Below are 18,628 nucleotides of genomic sequence, written 5' to 3'. Positions count from 1 at the left end.
TACATTACCGGGTTTTTGCAATCCCTTGTATTACGTTACTGATTACAAGTAATGAGGTAACTGACTGCAGTGGAATACAGTTTTTAAAGTAACCTACCCAGCCATAGTGTTGTAGTGTTTTTAATGCAGGCCAGCACTGGTTACACAAATTAGCTTTGTTTTGTAATGTAATGTTTTATAATGGCGCCTCCTTGAGGTTCACACTGCCCTATGCAGTTTGTTAGGCGGATCGGCCATCCATTATAACCTGCCTTGCAGTCACGGGAGTTCGAGTCAATGGTTATTGATTACAACGATCCAAAGTACACTACCAGAACATAGCAGCCCGCTGGATTAATGAATGAACTGGACTAAAAAGAAAACAGGACGAGCATTATGTCTTTGAAAACAATGGCGTTTTCTGCCCGGACTTTCCTGAAATGCATGAACCACGGTGTCGTCGCTCCAAAGCCGCTCCGTGCGCGTGATGCCGCCGTGCTGGGACGAGGGTCCGCGCGCTGCTACTATGACGCCGGGAAACGCATTGACCCCACGCCGGCCGGGCGGCCCATGTCCGGGTAGTGGACCTCCGCAGCGACACGGTGACCAAGCCCGGGGCGGCGATGCGCCAGGCCATGGCAGTAGCCGAGGTTGGAGACGATGTGATGGGGGAAGACCCGACAGTGAACGGTCAGAGAAGAGAAGAGGAGATCACTTTCCCTAAAGTGATTCTATAATACATTTAGGACAAAATGGCTCTGCAAAGTGGCTGTAGGAATATTACAGTGATAAATAATAGTAATAATAGTGAAAAAACCTTAATGTACAATAAGATCACTATAAACTCATTACTGGGTATCACAGACACTATAAGTCCCTGGAATACTGTAAGAATACTGTAATTAGGCCATTATACCATGAGACAATACATGGCAATATAATACACACACACACGCGCACACACACACACACACACACGTGTTGCGTCAGTGATAAATTGAAGTTTGACATATTTCCAATTAAAAGTAACAACAAAAATGATCCAACTACACCAAACAGGTACCAGGTACCTTATTCACAATAAAAAGGAGTGCAACTTATTATTAAAAAAAATGTAAGATGTGTTTGTCAGTAAGAATTTTACTTTGAAAGTGATGGCCAAAAGTCCTGTTTTTATTGCTTTCATGGGAACTCAGCTGCCCCGTGATATAAAAAGTACCATAAAGTATGATAAGGATGTGTTGGAGGGTAAAACCTCCTTTACAGCACACACACTTATAGCCTGACATATTTCTTTATGTGGTAAATAACTGATGTTATAGTTATAGTTAAGTTATATGATGATACAGTCTTTTAAGGAACTTAAATGAATGCTTTTCTGAAAATACAAATGATTTTTATTTATATTGGTAGTTATTTGCCTTATGATGATCACCGACTGGAGGAGACAATAATTTACCCACCTTTTTATTTACCCTGATATCACTGATGATAAGATGGCTATGAACTCACTATTGAATACCACAGACACACTATATAGTCCCTGTAGGAATATTATAGTGATTTTAGGTTTTTATAGCATCACCTTCAGACCAAAGAAGAATAAAAAAATAATTATATCCAAGCACTTTAACTTTTGCTGTTTTCCTCACTGTCCAAATAACAACATTCCTAACAACAACAACAACAAAAAAAAATCTCACATGGCAGTATCTGTTCTAATACTTCTCATTATTTTGTGCCTTTTGTTTTTTTTTTGGAACTCCTGGGTTATAGGTCAAGAGATGAAAGTCACCTAAAGAGTAGGGAGGAAGGGAGAGAAAAGCAGAGGGGAATTTGATTGGCTGTGTATGCACACACATGCATGTTTATATGCGTTACATTCCATAAACTTTGCATATTTTTGACTAATTGTTGCAGAGTTACAGAAAATGGCAGCTGATATGTTTGGGATGGAGGCCGCTCTGTTTGTCCCATCTGGAACCATGAGTAATCTCATCGCAGGTGAGCTGCAAACGGACGGACCGTGAGACTATGTGTGCTGCTTACATCTGTGCCAGTGTTTGAGGAGTCACGTTACTTGGTCATAATGTGTGTATATTGTTGCATTTTGCTGTCCAGTGATGGTGCACTGCAGGGAGAGGGGCGATGAGATGATTGTGGGCGATGTGTCCCACTTACACATCTATGAACAAGGAGGGAGCGCACAGGTGAGTGTGACTTGAGCAGCAAACCCTAGTACAAAAACAGTACATTGCTTATTTACAGCAATTAAACGTGTGTGTATGTGTGTGTGTGTGTGTTGACACAGCTGGCTGGTGTCCATGCCACCACAGTGACCAACCTCCCTGATGGGACATTTGACCTGGAGCAGCTGGAGTCGAAGATCCGCCACGGTTACCCCGACCCCCACTACCCCCGCTCACGCCTCGTATGTGTGGAGAACACACACAACATACAGGGAGGCCGTGTTTTGCCTCTTTCCTTCCTGCAGGAGGTGTGTGTGTGTGTGTGTGTGTGTGTGTTTGACATTCACGTGACACATTCTCGTCAAGATTGCAGATAACAAATAGTTCATTAATAGCAACCTGCTTTGATACCTATATGTTACTACAAGAGAGTAGACAATTCAGCAGATCTCACTGACTTTATAATGTTTGGACGTGTGTTTCCATCCTCAAGGTGCGCGCTGTAGCAGACAAACACAGCCTGGCGGTTCACATGGATGGAGCCAGGGTGATGAACGCGGCTATAGCCCAGGGAGTGGCTCCATCCACCATACTGCAGCACACACACACCGCCAGCGTGTGCCTGTCCAAGGTGAGACTGCAAGGCACACAAACACACACACACACGGCGCAGAACATACCAATAGGTGTAGGACTTTGGCTGATTTCAGAAAAATCACTCATATCAATCAATCTCTCCTTGTATTTAGCCTTCATTTAATCAGGTATTCCCACTGAAATACAGAATCTCTTGCAAGGGAGCACTGGCCAAGAAAGCAGCATCAAGACACATAAAAGTTGCAGATAAAACAATGTACAAAAGCAAAATATAGTCAGAGTAACATAAAAGAGAGAAGAAAAATGTTCTATAGTATCAACTTGTGTGTACCAGGGTTTGGGAGCCCCAGTGGGTACCATGCTGGCCGGACCGCAGGACTTCATATCCCGGGCAGTGCGGTGCCGTAAAGCCCTGGGTGGGGGGATGCGCCAGGCTGGCATTCTAGCAGCAGCTGGCAAAATTTCTCTGGGAGAGATGGTAGGGAGACTGGAGGACGACCATCGCAATACAAAAACCTTCGCTCAGGGTGAGTAGGCCGTATTCCTGTTCTAATTCTCAGAGAAAGACAGCGACTTGACATCCTTTTCATAGATTCTCCTTGCAATAAAATTTCCTTGTGTTGCTTCTCCTTATAGCTCTTCTGGACTGTGACCCTCCTGTGTGCACTGTGGACATAGCTACTGTGGAGACAAACATCCTGCGTTTCCGTCTGCAGGACCCCAGCCTGACTCCCTCAGACTTCTGTGCCCGCATGGCCGAGGTTGGCGAGGGAGAGGAGGCTGCACTGGGACAGGGGGTTCGAGTTCTCATGTTCCCTCATGCTGGAGGCTCCGTACGGGCTGTGTGGCATCTTGGCATCTCCCCAGAAGACACCCAGCTGGCCGTCCAGAAACTACGATTTGTGGCCAGTCAGCACTCCAAGAAAAAACCTAGGGCCCATTGAGGCCTGATGCTCCCTAAGATGTGTAACCTTTAATCTCCAGGACTGATCTTGAAAAATCTCCAGTGATCTGGAAAAAGACTGAGGGATCTCAAAGACAGGAGAAATACAACTAGAGGCACTTTGGATCTTTTTACTAAACAGGTCTAATTCAGTTTTGTAATTTTGATTCATTAAATCTTATGAACCATGGTCTCTTATCATACTTTATTATTCCATTTTGTTTGATTGGAAAACACTGTCAATTTGAGCAGCTGTTAAAGAGGCACAGCATTTACTATATACTGTGTACAGGAGATAGTGATATAACATTTTAACAAGTGCAATTAACCATAAAGACCACAAGATGGCACTGGTGCATCAGTCCAGGCCATAGAGACTGCTAGGCTACAGCCGTCTAGAGTAGAGACGAGGAAAAAGTCATATTTTCAGCTGTATTTTCTCGTAAACTCGATTATTTACGCCTAATATGAAGTCGCAATTGTTGAAGAAACATGTATCATCATAACACTGCAAAAGATCTGGCAGCGGTGGGATTCGAACCCACGCCATCGAAATGACTGGAGCCTAAATCCAGCGCCTTAGACCACTCGGCCACGCTACCACGATGTACGATCATCTGCACAAACACTAATTTCATGCTACTAGGAACTACTAATGAGAACGCAAATCATTATAACTAGCCAATAAACCATTCTTTAACAGTAAAGCGCTCTGTTGCTGATAACTGTAAACTGTCTGGGTGACAAAGTAATGTTTGTTTTGCTATTTCGCATTTAGCTAGCATGTGTACCTTAACTGGCTAAACTAAAGTAAGGCAGGCTAACTCAACAGTTTACTACGCCTAACGTTACCTATGTTTAGTCTTAGCTAGCGTTAGCTCAGCTAGCTATTTGCCAGGCCACGTTAACGCTACGTACAACTTTGAGTTACATAACAGCAGTGACACGTCGAAGGTGTTCAGACTACAGCTAGTTTAACTGACTGTTTTTGTGTGCCTTTCATGTGCACCAAAGGCCGCCCGTCGATAGAATATGAAAGGTTATTTTGTCTTATAGGGCATCCCAGATAGACGGACATCGCCCATTTACCTCATGAGCTCACGAGGGTTTCTATATGTGCAGTCTGCCATATTTCAAACGACACACGATACTTGTGTACACGCTGCGGATCTACAGTTATTTATAGCGGGTGTTGCGTTCAAATGCTCCTCGTAAGCTCCTACTTTCGAGGTCCGAAGTCGTAAATTCGACTTGTCGCGCAATCAAGTGTTTCTACTAGTCATAAATAATAACATAGTGACAATCGTTTTCTGATTGCTGTTGTGTTATTTCATTTTTTTAATCAAATGGCACAGAGATATTTTGTGCTGCCTGTGCAAATTCCCACTTTCCCAAATTGTATTTACCGCTTTGTTTGTTTGGTCGTTCATGTGCGCTAAAACCCGCATATTTAAATATTTCCGAAAGCGTTGAAGGCAACAAGACTACTGATGTTTCCTATTGGCTTAGACCGGCCAGGGGCGTGACTGTCCAAGCCTAGCTGTACGTGCGGAGGGCCCACATCGCTGTGGTGGATTGTACTGTAACTCAAGTACAACCCGTTGCCAGGCTCGTCCCCGGACCCACAGGGTGCGTCGGAGAAGCAGGACCCGCCGAGTCCGGTCTGGCTGGAGACTTGGACTGCAGTCTGAACCTGCCACACAGGGTTACATCTAATTCTCTGCAAGTTCTCAGTGAAACTGAGAGAAGAAGACTGAGGGTGCAACGCTCCTGGGTTACATAGTAATCGAGGAGTCTGTCAAGATAAAGTGAACAAAGGTGTGTGTCTATCTCTCCCTCCCATATGTTTTTTTGTTTATTGCATACATGCATGTGACTGCAGGTCACAATATGCAGCCCAGGATTCTCTGGGGATAAATGTTGTGGTTTTTGCAGCATGCTGTTGCTGCAGTATGATTTCTGTCACAGCACATTGTACCGCCAGGAGCGTAGGAACTTGTTGAATTGGGCCATATTTGCCAGCCAGCTATTGCTTTACAACTGTGCAGTGCAACTCTACACACTTGGCTAGATTGCCATTGATTACAATAGATTAGAACATATGGTTCTTAGTGTTGATGTGTTATTTAGATCTGAAGAATTCATTTTCTTGTGATGCTCCCCATGCATTGATGACTTTAACTTCACAAGTGTGCTATTTGAAGTATATGGATTGTTTTGTGCTTTATGTGTATCTGCCAACAGGGATGATGATACAGAGCAAAGGCACTTCCCCTTTGTACACCATGTTAGAGCCACTTCTCTATAACTAAGAAGTGTTGAGTGATAACATCAAACAGATTCCTAGCATTCTGACTGTCAAATGGCACGGAAACCCAAGTCGTACAGCAGCAGGCATGGAGCAGGTTTATTGTGTGGCTGCCACTGAATCACATCCATGCTGTCTAACTATGGCTTCTCTCCTTGTATTCCTGTGTGTTCCTCAGTCCATCTGTACCAACACTCCGTCTCATCCCAGACAGTGAGAGCAGACAGCATGGAGGACGACCTGATGTTCAGCATGGAGGAGGAGGGCAGTGCCCAGAGACCCCCCATTCAACGAAGCGGCCCTAGCCAGCGGACCTCGTCTCTCGGTGACGCCAATGGCAGCGATGACGACGACGACGACTACGTCATCTGCCCCATCCTAGATGACCCGACCAAAGAGATCTGTGACTACCTGAAGAATCTGGTCTACACCAGGCAGCTGTCAAACTCCCTGCCCAAAAACAACTTTATGTACAAGGTGAGACAAATCCCAGGAACCTGTGGGTGCAAGCTGCCTGATCTTACTAGAGATGATGGCCGAGCGAACAGTGAAGTGAACAATCAGCCAACATCTGCTGAAAAGTGCTGGAGAGTCAAATGATTTTTTGCTGATTATTTAGTCCTGTTCGATGTAAAGTAAAAATACACTGCACTTGGTATGTGGTGCTCATGCCTAACAATAAGCACTCAGTTCCTGATGTTGTGAGAACAGCTCTTTGCCTTATAAGGAAAGATGACCTGTGTGTGTGTTTGTGCACGTAGGTGTCTACGTTTGTACGCGTGTGCAGATGTATTCACTGTAGCTGAGGTTGACAGCTGGTCAGCTACTTCTTAACTGCGCTCTCTGTGAAGAGCAGGAAGTAGCAGAGAGCGGTTCTCACCTCACATGGTTGCACTGCATGTAAACACTTGTCTCAGGTCCTCTGCAGACCAACAGCAAGCTGCAAAATGGTTCGATTGAGGACAAACAGCTCCTTATCAGAGCTGCTGTACGTCAGCCAACTGTTGGAATGAATAGCCTTTTAGTTTTCCTTTAGTGTTGTTGTACAAAGAGCCTAGGCAATGAATGGTATCTGAAAAGATGAATCAATGAGAAACATGTTTGTGGACGCTATGTAAATGTCTGCCCCTGCTGTATAATTTGTTTGTTGATGAACAGCACCGTTTCTTTACCTTTCTACATAGAATGAAACAGAAACTGAAAAAGAAACAGTGGCAGAACCTCGGTCGTACAGCGTTCTGTCTGAGAACGCACGGGTATGTTACAGAACCAATTATATCTTCCCTCCCTCCTCCTGCACCAGTGGCCACCTCTGCCTCTCTTCTCCTCCCTTCACCCTGTGATTCACTCTTTCCTTCATTGGCATGTCCCTTTCCCTCTGTAGCAACATACTTTACACCTTTTGTCACTTCCCATGATCCTCTTTATAACCGACTCTGACTCCTAATCAATGCATCTTCCCATCCTTCAAACTGTACTTCTTTTACTGAGGATTTCATTAATGTGCATTAATTAATATTGGAGAACTTGCATTGTTTACAGAAATACACTAAAATATTGCAGCATTTTTCTGCACCATATGTGTGAATCATTTTGTTGTTTTCCTAATAATTCTGACAGAAAATTCTAACAGACAGAAAATTCTGACAGAAAATTGTAATTCTAACAAAGTTAAATGGAATTGTATTAGATAGTGAGATAATTGTGTTATGATATTTATCGTAGCTGCTGTAACGTTCAGATTTAATTTTGAGATGTACATGAATGTCTTACAGCCTTGCAGTGAGTCTTAGAAGATGACACAAATCCCAGAGAAAAAAAACTAGTGTTAAAGTGTAGTGTGAGCCATATTACCATGCCATGCTTCACCATTTGATCCTGAGACAGTCTTGTGACGAGGAGATAACGTTTCGGAGGGGACGTGACGTGAAACGTGACGTCTGCTCCTCATCCTCGCAAAACAGACATGACCTTCTATCAGTTAAAAACACGACCTTTCATACATCTCAAATGTAAATAGGGCCCGCTAAATATAAACGAGAATGCCTACCGGACCAATCGTGTTGGAGGGAGCTGTGCAGTTGTGCAGTGTGGAATGGGGAGGGCTTGGGTTACTGGCCCGGGTCTGCAGTACCAGTGACACTTGATTCATGATCGGTTCTAAGAAAGTTATTAGTTGAAGCTAACGCAGCTGCAGACAGCCGTGAAAAATCCCATGCTGATCAAATTCATCTTGTGGCACTAGTAAATGATAGAAGATATAATGTAATGAGGCTCCCAGTTAGGACATTTGATGTGAGACCCAGCAGGTGGAATAGTGTCCCGTCTACCTTGATATCCATGTATTATTTTATGATCACTTCATGATTCAGTTCTATGTTTTGTACAGCCATGCCTTTTTATGCATTCTTTATTTGTGTGCTTCTTTCCTTCCTTGTTGAATTATCTGCATTTCCCCTCAAACTCTCTGAAGTGGTGATTTGCATGCTTTCCAGGAAGTGAGAAACTAAAGCAGTGTGATCTTCAGAGCGGGCTCTAACCCCCTCTGATGTGTCTCTGTGTTCTGGTGATAGACGATCTGCACTGTAGGCAACTTCTCCATTTCCCCGACCGTAAGCTGTCAGCCGATAAGATGTGCGTTTCTTGTTTGTGACAGGCAGCATGGAAACATGCCATAGAAAAGGCCAAGGCCATGCCCGACCCCTGGGCCGAGTTTCATCTGGAGGACAAAGAGACCGAGCCCTGCGTCCGCTACAGGTATTAATAACTTAACATGGCATGATTCACATATAGCAATTTATCACTGTTTTTCTTTCATTTAACAGCCAAAGCTTAAAATAATATCCCACAAGGCAATAAAGCATCAAAACCAATTATGCATGGCTATGAATAAATTACTTGATGAAATTTAAGGCTTTTCACACTTTCAAGCAGTCTTTCAATGATGATATTTCCCATTTCGAAACATTATTTGATGCCATAATAGTAAAAGTTAATAAAAGTTTTTCATTGCAAAGCTTGAAACTTGAATAAAGTTATCACAATACTGGGCACTGACATATCAAAATGGAAAGTACTTCAATATTATTCTGCACTGACAGCTTTCCCCACTGATATCAGACTGATGTCACTATTTATCTCCCATTGAAGTGCCAGCAGCGTTCATACTTGGCTCATATCTAGGTCAGTGGTGCTAATCTTTACTGTTGACAAATATTACTGCCCTGTCCAGGGTACATTACATTCTGACGCTCCTGTATCATTTCCACCGGCCAGGCCAGGTTTTTTTTATCTCATACTCTGGCTGGGATACTGAGTGTACACCCTGATATTGGGGCCAACATGGCGGCTACATACTGTGCATACCAAAGCCAGAGTTCTCACACTAAGTCAAAGCCATAATAAGGCAGTAACACAGAGCCGAATGGGTGTGGGCAGAGAAGGTCTAAATATTAGCAGGAGGGAAATGGGCCAAGCCTTCCTTTGCCTGTTTGTTCAGCGCCTCACCTCTCCTCTCTTCTGTTGGGACTGTTACGTAACGCAGGGCTTGGACTTGACTGCAGGGAGGGGCGGGTGGGGGGGGGGGGGGGGGTTGTCAGGATCTGGGATTTGCTTTCGTGTTCGCGTTTCATGTGATAATTTTACCCCGGGTGTAACCTCACTCGTCTTTCCTCTCTTATGCCCCTTTAGTATGAACTTAATGGAATGACAGCCGTGGTACGCAGCGTTCTCGGGCTGAGGTGGCTTGGCAGGAAAGAGTGAAATTTTGGATAGGTCCGCTGTTGGGGATGTGGCACTCTTGTGTGTGCGTGTGTGTGTGGTTTTAAATACGAATGCACAATACAGCATTTCTAGCTAAAGGCACTTGGGTTTCAGCTGTGAAAAGTTGCTGCAGCCCCATACATGTAGTATTCATTAACTCAGGAACTCTGACACACTGCCAAGCCAAACAGACACACTGACCCAGACATACAGTGTACACACACACACGTTTGTATTCCTACACTCCTGAGGACCTTCACTGACTACATTCATTCCATAACCCCCTAACCCCAAATCTAACCTAAATCTCAAGTCCTAACCCTTAAAATAGCCCATTAAAGAAGTGAGGACTGGCAAAATTGTTCTCATCTTTCTATACTTGTGTAGACATTTGGTCCTCAAATACAAACACAGGCGCACACACTTCTTCTCTCTTTTGGGTCTTGTCACGGAGAGGAAACCACACACAATGTGTCTCCATGATAAGAATTTATAATGGGCTGTCGACAGCCGTAACTCTCCCATAGAGGGCAAAGATCAACTTGGCCAACATGACTGAGTTTGGAAAAGTTTTCTTGTTCTTTTAATAACTCTTATGTAGACTTTTTGCTGTGACATAAATATGACCCACATAGCGGACTTTCTCACAGCCCCTCTGTCACCATCAGATCACAGATTTGGAGTAAACTAGTTTTTAATAGTGATAGAAAAGACCCATCTTTTGGCGAACACCTGTCAGCACTGAATGAATGATAACAGTACTTAAAAGATTTGTCGAGGATTTTGAGAACACCCCAAGTTTTTAGAGAGGCATACTTTAATTTATATTAATAAATACAATAATATTTACGATAATAAACAATATTAATGTTTGTTTACTTTTTACATAATTCGCTCTCACTCTTCTCAGGTACAATGCGATCACAGGAGAGTGGGCTCAAGACCAGGTCCACATCAAGATGGCTGCCCAGGTATTACTCATCTCTAGACTAGTTTGGCTCAATAAAAACAAACCGAGACATACTATGAGAGTCTTGTTGTCTCTAATTCATTTGCTCTATCTGGTTTCTCACAGCCCTTTGGAAAAGGGGCCATGAGGGAGTGCTACAGAACGTAAGTTAAAATATTTGTTAAAATAGTTATCTTGTTCATGTTCTCCATACTCATCGGGTCTCATCCAGAGGTTATTGGCCTCATGTTCCAGTTAGTGAGGCTATCATGGTCTCAGTGTAAACAAAGCAGAGTATGGCTCTCTGCATCGTAGCCTACAGGCGGTTCAGGTCCACATTCCACACATTTCTTGCTCAGACCCACAAAGACTTGATTCTGATCCACTAGTTTCAAAGCCAAAGATGGTTATGAGTATACCAAATGCTCTATAATGTACTCCATGATGGCACTGAAGCTTTAAATTTAATTTTTGGTAACATAGAAATTTAGCTTATGGTGCTAAACTGTACAGACTAAGCTGATCACTGTGTTTCTGCTATGGCATTATGTTGCATAATGAAAGGAAATGGGATAACAGTATTTATGGTTAATTCTCCCTTACGTGGGAAAAAGTACGACAGAGTTATCCATCCACCCCCACTTAAGCTGTTTGCCGTTAGCAGTATCCCACAGAAAGATTCCATTCTGACAAAACCCAGAGAAAAACAATTCTCACCACTTACAAGTCCAAGCAAGTTAGGTCTTACAAAAGAAAATGTGTAGATCTGAAAAGCTGTATGTGTCTCCTGTAGGAATTTTGGTACATATGTGGGGTGTAGGGGTTATTTTGTTCTGAGACCCAGGGTCAGTCCTGGTCCCATCCAGGATCAGTTGCAGTTTAAAAATGTCTCTTATTTGGATGTTTATACCATGATATGGACTGTTACACTGTAATTGCATTTGTAGTGGTTTGTTTGGGGGGAGGTGGGCTGAGCAGTGAGGCCAGATGATGAATTTTCATAGGGCAACCGAAAGGAAACACTGTTCATCACACTAATGTCTAGCTCTCATTTCCTTTTTCCCTCAGGAAGAAGTTGTCCAATTTCTCCCACAGCAGTAACTGGAAGTCGGCGTCGAACTATGTGGCCAAGAGCTACATGGAGACGGTGAACAGAGACGTTTACTTCGAGGACGTCAAGCTGCAGATGGAGGCCAAGCTCTGGGGAGAGGAGTACAACCGCCACAGGCCGCCCAAACAGGTACAGGAGAACTTGATATACAGAGAAAGAAAGTAAGACTGATATCGACAGATTGAAATAATAACTGATATTAACACAAAAAAAGTGGGCACATCCACTGAGTTGCTGACTGCTATTTTCCTCTCTCTTTCTCTCTCCAAATCCATGACCCACTTTCCATTTAAACTCTCAGGTGGACATCATGCAGATGTGTGTGGTGGAGATGACAAACAGGCCAGGTAAACCTCTCTTCCACCTGGAGCACTACATCGAGGGCAAATACATCAAATATAACTCCAACTCTGGTTTTGTGAGGGACGACAACATCAGACTCACTCCCCAGGTAGGTGACATCGCCGTTTTGTTGTAATACTTGCATCGGTCGGTACTGCTGCTTGTCTCCATCACTCTGTCTGTCCATCAGGCCTTCAGCCACTTCTCATTTGAGCGCTCGGGCCACCAGCTGATCGTAGTGGACATCCAGGGAGTAGGAGACCTGTACACCGACCCCCAGATCCACACAGAGAAGGGCACCGACTTTGGAGATGGAAATCTGGGTATGGTTCTCTCTCACACCTTTACAACCAGTTTGGCATGGTAACTGCTGGCAGTTCCCTTTCCAGACTCATTAGTCATTCGTCATATAGGCGCATTGATCAAATACATGTTTAAAGCCCGCCATCCACGCCATGATTCCCCCTGCACACCTCACTGGGTAATGACCTGTGGAGCTAATCAGACATTTGAGATGGAGCGTATTCAGAGAAGCTTTGAAATTTGAATGGTACGATGAGGTTTCTGGCGGATGCATTTAAGGAAATATAATGTGTTGATGGTCTGTGTGTTGCAGGTGTGCGAGGCATGGCGCTGTTCTTCCACTCCCACCTGTGTAACAAGATCTGCAAGAGTATGGGCATGACGCCCTTTGACCTCTCACCTGCAGAGAACTCCCAACTGGACTGCACCAACAAACTACTTGTAAGATTGCTGATTATCATATTAAGATTATCATATAGAATATGATAGTATATGATGATAATAATAATTTAAGTATAAACAGAAATCAACAGGGCCTCTGGTTAAAAATGCCCTTGAATGTTCATAAAATGCCCCTGAAATTTAAAATAAGGGGCCAAAAAATACCCCTGATAATTAGGAGCACCCATGTTTGCATTTCAGCTTCTTCACAGTTGTCAAATATTCACTTGTGAATGCGACTACTGTCGACTCTTGGTCACTGTAGGCCAGCAATTCATTCCAGTGCTTCAGTGCTGGGCGAGAACAATGGATCAGAAAACAATCGAGCATGCAGTCTGAAACAGTAGAAAATGTGACACCAGGCAGCCAGAAGTAGAACAAAATGTCAACCCAACATAAACCACAGCTTCAACAAAAATTAAAATAACCAATGTGATAAAAAACTGATGGACTGGTTGGGAACAGAGTGTGGAAAACAGCATCATACTCTTCTGTAAGGCCTGCCATGAGTTTGCAGCATTGGGAAACAAGTGTGGGATGTGTGGTGTATTATGATTTAGCATAAAACACGTTAGTCTTAGTGCTACAAATTGAGTGTTTATGTGCTAATATGTAGTGAAAATGTATTATTTCATAGTTCAATAACTTGGCCTAAAAATAAGATCATATGGGCAAAAAAAGTGTATTTCTTTCCCTGGTATAGACCCATCATTACATCATGTAATTGGAAAACTGATGCATTGCAGGCTTTACATGAACAGGTCAATGCTAAGGTACCTTCCTTGCTCTCCTACCCACTCTCCAACTGTGTTGCAGGATTAGCATGACGATGACGCTTTATCTTTATCTTCAATATATATCTTTGTTCTGTTATCTATATCCTATTTTTTTGCTGCTGCAATGACCCAGTTTCCTCACGAAAGTTTCATCTCATCTCATGTCAGAAGTCGGCCCAGACGGTGCTGCGGGGAAGCGAGGAGATCTGCGGTTCTCCTCGTGTTCGCACCATCTCAGGGAGCCGGGCCCCTCCGCTGCTGTCCCGCCTGTCGGAGACTTCGTCTGTGGACGAGAGCATGAGTGACGTGGACTCGGTCCCCTGCTCCCCCCATATCCTCCCCTGCTCCCCCCTCGGCATACCTGGATCAATGGGCAAGTCCCCCATCGGTACGCACAGAACCGGATGTGGCAGATATACACTACCGGTCAAAAGTTTGGACACACCTGATTGAATGTACTATGTTTTTCATTATCTTAAAGCCATTTTGATCTAAAGGCTTATGCTTAAATGCTTGAAATTTGTTTCTTAGACAAATATACAGTAACTAGTGAAGTTGATGCCTATGTATGAATTTCTTTCCAAAGCCTTTGCCTTTCCATCAAGGCAAAGGGCGGCTACTTTAAAGAATCTAAAATATAACATACTTTTGATTTAACACATGTTTTTTGGTCACTGCACAATTCCATTTGTGTTATTTCATAGTTTTGATGTCTTTATTATTATTATAAAATGTGAAAAATAGTAAAAATAAAGAAAAATGTGGTGTGTCCAAACTTTTGACTGGTAGTCTACATTACTACTTAAGTAAAGAATAGCGTCATTTATGCAGTATAGATCGGGACTGACATTGACAAATTTCCAGTTGTAAATTATTTTCTGTTCTGTTTTCTGTTTCCACCATTTACAGGTTTGTCTTTCACTGGAATGGACGAACAAGAGAGATTCAACAATAACTACACAAACGAACACAAGGTGAGTCATAACTCAGTGAAGTGGCTTTAACAGCTTAGAAGGATGATGCTGTTGTGACGTTTTGCCAAGTATTCTTCCTTAATGAACAAGTCACGACACTGGTCTTTTGGTTTCTGTGTGTAGGAATCAGAGAGTGGCGGGGACAGTGGCTACCCCAGCGAGAGGAGGAGTGAAGGAGACCCAAATGACCATGCAGATGGGGTAAAGACTTCTGTTCAGCCCGCTATCCATTTATCTGGACTTTCAAACCCGTCAGAGGGTTTCCAGGAATGATTTGCATTCTAGCAGTCAGTCAAAAATAGACAGAGGAAGCGGTTAATGTTACAGAAATATGGTAAACACCCCACCCCCCCCCACACACACACAAACACACACTTGTTTAACTCACACTGAAAAAATGGCCAAAAAATTCAAAATTCAAATGCATATCAGTATATGTGAAATGTACCGGAACCCTATATATTATAATCTTAAACCTTTATTTTATAGAGACCTGCTTAGATGTTGGCCAAAAAGCCCATTATTAACCCTTGTCAACTCTGACATGTGAAACATATCTTGTCATGTAGATCACTTTCTTTTGTCCTTGGATCCTCTTAGTATTAGTAGTAGTGTTACTCTGTTAATATTTCCTCTCTTACATTAGGTTTGACTCTGATTTCATGAGATTAGGTTTTATAATGCATGTTGTATCATTATGTAGGCCCATCCTCGCTACCACAGACACTATTCTGAGTCGGATGAGGACAGTGTCAAACGGGTAAACAAATACAGAGACTTCAGTTTGCAAACTTCATCATCATCATCCTCTTAATCAAATAACCCTGCTTTAATTTGTCTCATCCTTTCCCTTCTTCACCTCGTCTCATCCTTCGTTCTCATCACTTGCTTGTTATCCGTGCAGGCGGTTCCTGATCTTTCCTCTAATTTAGACCTTGCTGCTCTCTCTGTTCCCTCACTAGAGGAAGATGGTAGCTCCCAGCAGATTCTCTGCCAGCTTAAATGCAGAGACTCCTGATGATGAATCGGTGATTATTTGCATGGAGGCTCGTAAAACCGGTTCTCTCCCTGTGCGTTGTGCAATCAAACTGCACTTAAGCTTTATCTTTTCTGAATCATCATGACTGACATAAGTCAGTACATGTGGAAATGTATCATGCATGATTCTCATGATGATGAGTTTAAGATTTCACCAATATTCTATACACTTAATTAAGTTGATTGGCTGTCACTGTTTTCCTCTCCACTCTGCCTGTCCGTTCAGCTGAGTGATTGAAAACAGTCTCTGAAAATGCAAAATACAGAGCAATGAAAAGCTAAACAGCAATCTGAAACACCATCTACCTCTTTGTTCAACCCTCTCTTCCCAAATGAAATGACTTTGCTAATGAAACTTGCCAAAATAATAAGTGTGTGTGCTTCTATTCCCATCTTTTATGTGCTTTTGCATTCATTGAGTGACATACCAACAGGGTTGTACTCCTCCAGCTCTCAGCTCAAGGCTGATATTTGTCATCAATCGATTTCAATTAAACCAAACCTTGCTGGATGGGTACAGTCCTGAGTGTGAAGTTTGATTTCCACTTGCACTTGATTTATGAGATTAGATCATTTTTAATTGACTAATTCTTTGTGATTAACAATGGTGTTCTCTCCTTTGGCTTTCTTTCTCCTCCTTTTTCTATCCAGCTGACAGAAGAGAAGTGGAGCTTCTACCATTCATCTCGCGCTCATGTCCACCGACCTTCCTGTGTAGCCGTCGAGGTGGAGAGGCTCAATTCTCTGCTGCAGGAGAAGAAGATTGGCCAGTCAATCCTTGGAAAGGTAAGAGACCTGTAAAGTTTAGTTTAGTTGATTCAGAGTTGATAAACATGCGATATGCAGCAGCAGGTTGCCAAGAACATCTGAAGGAATATGTTCAAGGATTTAAATTAACACTAGCTGGTAAATCAGTTCTGGATGTCCTCTCTCTTTCCCAGGTCCACCTGGCGATGGTGCGGTACCATGAAGCGGGCCGTTTCTGTGAGAAGGACGAGCCTTGGGACGAGGTGTCGGCCATGTACCACCTGGAGAGAGCCGCTCTGTGTGGAGAGCTGGAGGCCATCGTAGCCCTGGGACAGTGCGGTCTGCAGCTGCCGCACCACATACTGCCGGACATACAGCTGGAGGTGCACGTCACTGTGTGAATTTGTATATGTGGTTTTCTCTCTGCCGCCTTTTATCTCGCACTTATAGCTTGATTCAGTGTGTGCACCCCTGTATTGTGATGTATTTGTGTTGTTGTCATGTGGGCAGGATAACGCAGGGAACAGGATGAAGGGGTTCAAGTATCTGCTGCAGGCTGCTGAGGCCGGAGACAGGCCTTGTATGATCCTGATGGCCAGAGCCTTCGACACCGGAACCAATCTTTCAGCTGACAGGTTTGTGAAAGTCGATTTAAATCTGTCTTTAAGGATGGGGGTATGGATTTCAAACTGTTATTTCCAATCTATTGAATTTTTAAATATAATGAAGTTGGGCTTGCCTTTTCAAGTTAAATTATGAGCCTGTGGATGAAGGTGTCACTTCAAAAATTGGACCCCCGGCCCATTGAATCAGTCATGATAATACTGCCCCCTAGAGGTAATTCCAGAGTATTTTCACAGCTCATTATAATGACTCTGTCAGTGAGCGACATTCCCTCCACTCGGCTAGGCGCTCAAGGGTTCAGCACAAAGGAGAAAGCAAAGACAAACATTTCAAACATTTTTTTTTTATGAGTTGTACATTCTCACCTCCTTTTATTTAAATTATTCAGAAAGCAGGACTGGGAAGAAGCTGTGCACTGGTACGACTGCGCCTTGAACATGACAGACTACGACGAGGGGGGGGAATTTGACGGGACGCAGGATGAGCCCCGCTACCTGCTGCTGGCCAGACTGGCGGAGATGTACCAAGAGGGAGGCCACAAGCTCACCGCAGACCCACAGAGAGCAGGTGAGAAAGAAGACACTAAACGCCCACGATGACAGAACAGTTACGACGTGCCTCTCTGAGCTGTATACGACCCTAAAACGCTTTAAAACCATATACCCTGGCTTGAGAAAAATGTTATGTTTGTACACTGAAATAACTCCAACCTCTACTCTCCTTCCCTGCAGGTGATCTGTTTACAGAGGCAGCAGAAGCCGCCATGGAGGCCATGAAAGGCCGGCTGGCCAACCAGTACTACATGAAAGCTGAGGAAGCCTGGGCGCTGATGGAGGAGTGATACGAGCTGATGGAGGAGTGATACGAGCTGATGGAGGAGTGATACGAGCTGATGGAGGAGTGATACGAGCTGATGGAGGAGCTTCTTCCTGGATAAACATTTTTATTACAAAAAGGCCATGGGAGTCATTCCTCTTCTGTGTGAGACACCAAAAACAGACTGGCGGCCAGGCTGAATTTACATAGTCAGGATCCACCCTGAATGGTTACAGTTTACATATTTTTTTTATTACGCTGTTTTTTCCTAATGGTGCTTTGTGTGTGTGTGTGTGTGTGTGTCTGTGTTACCTCTACTCAGCCGTCCTGAATCAGGCTTGCATCTCCTGGTGTTTAAAAGAGGGTTTCTGTTGTTCGTTTCCTCTGTTTCTGGAACTTTTTTGATTTCTTTTTTTTTTTTTTTATCCCTGTTTACCCTTTGACTAAATGAATGTGGTTGTGTGAAAGAGGTATATTGGTCCCAGAAGTGTTTTCAATGACAGAACATCTGAAGAATCAAAACAAAGAAAGTGATTTAATTCTGTTCTTTTTTTGTCACTAAAATACTCATATTGCATGAATGTATGTTTCAACAAAGGAATGCCTGGAGTATATGAAAATGTAAAATAAAGTTTTATTGCATTTCATAAACATTGTTAGTAGTCTTTCCTAACAAGTTCAAATCTGTATGTGGGCGTTTGGGCTGTGTAACTTTTAAGTATTGAACCA

General features: G+C 43.3%; 2 protein-coding genes and 1 non-coding gene across 5 annotated transcripts; 2 read left to right on the top strand and 1 right to left on the bottom strand.

Moving 5' to 3' along the window:
- The first annotated feature begins 390 nt into the window (after positions 1-390).
- On the top strand, positions 391-3,826 carry tha1 (threonine aldolase 1). The gene is given in 8 exon segments (XM_071523994.1): positions 391-541; positions 544-669; positions 1,900-1,983; positions 2,101-2,189; positions 2,291-2,476; positions 2,662-2,799; positions 3,100-3,292; positions 3,402-3,826. Coding segments are annotated over 8 exon segments (1,275 nt in total). The 3' UTR covers positions 3,710-3,826.
- A 402-nt stretch (positions 3,827-4,228) lies between these two features.
- On the bottom strand, positions 4,229-4,310 carry trnal-uag (transfer RNA leucine (anticodon UAG)). The gene has a single exon. It is a non-coding gene; the product is annotated as a tRNA-Leu (tRNA).
- Positions 4,311-5,315: 1,005 nt separating this feature from the next.
- On the top strand, positions 5,316-18,515 carry eef2k (eukaryotic elongation factor 2 kinase). 3 transcript variants are annotated; one of them, XM_071523982.1, is made up of 19 exons: positions 5,316-5,526; positions 6,195-6,493; positions 7,201-7,272; positions 8,673-8,773; positions 10,689-10,749; positions 10,854-10,891; positions 11,796-11,967; positions 12,140-12,289; positions 12,371-12,503; positions 12,797-12,924; positions 13,869-14,088; positions 14,610-14,674; positions 14,798-14,875; positions 15,378-15,434; positions 16,364-16,498; positions 16,654-16,842; positions 16,970-17,094; positions 17,472-17,650; positions 17,815-18,515. In XM_071523982.1, exons 2-19 carry the CDS (start codon positions 6,245-6,247, stop codon positions 17,922-17,924), a joined length of 2,262 nt encoding a protein of 753 aa, XP_071380083.1. In that variant the 5' UTR covers positions 5,316-5,526; positions 6,195-6,244; the 3' UTR covers positions 17,925-18,515. The 3 variants fall into 3 exon arrangements, with proteins under 3 accessions (XP_071380083.1, XP_071380084.1, XP_071380085.1); XM_071523983.1 differs by lacking the exon at positions 15,378-15,434; XM_071523984.1 differs by lacking the exon at positions 5,316-5,526 and having other exon boundaries at positions 6,457-6,493; positions 8,677-8,773.
- The last annotated feature ends 113 nt before the right edge of the window (positions 18,516-18,628 follow it).

Source organism: Centroberyx affinis, unplaced genomic scaffold (assembly GCF_046629955.1).
Source record: "Centroberyx affinis isolate AG114_WGS23_722 - 3 ecotype Tasmania unplaced genomic scaffold, CSIRO-AGI_Caff_v1 ptg001131l_1, whole genome shotgun sequence".
Lineage (NCBI taxonomy): Eukaryota > Metazoa > Chordata > Actinopteri > Beryciformes > Berycidae > Centroberyx > Centroberyx affinis.
Note: the sequence above shows the minus strand (reverse complement) of the source record. Positions and strands in the feature narration are given on the sequence as shown.

What these genes read in the sequence shown, in the direction of transcription:
- eef2k (XM_071523982.1), top strand. Translation starts at nt 6,245, where the DNA reads ATGGAGGACGACCTGATGTTCAGCATGGAGGAGGAGGGCAGTGCCCAG. An exon ending in CAAATGACCATGCAGATGGG is followed by an intron (nt 14,876 to 15,377) that starts GTAAAGACTTCT and finishes ATCATTATGTAG; the next exon opens with GCCCATCCTCGCTACCACAG. An exon ending in CGCAGACCCACAGAGAGCAG is followed by an intron (nt 17,651 to 17,814) that starts GTGAGAAAGAAG and finishes CCTTCCCTGCAG; the next exon opens with GTGATCTGTTTACAGAGGCA.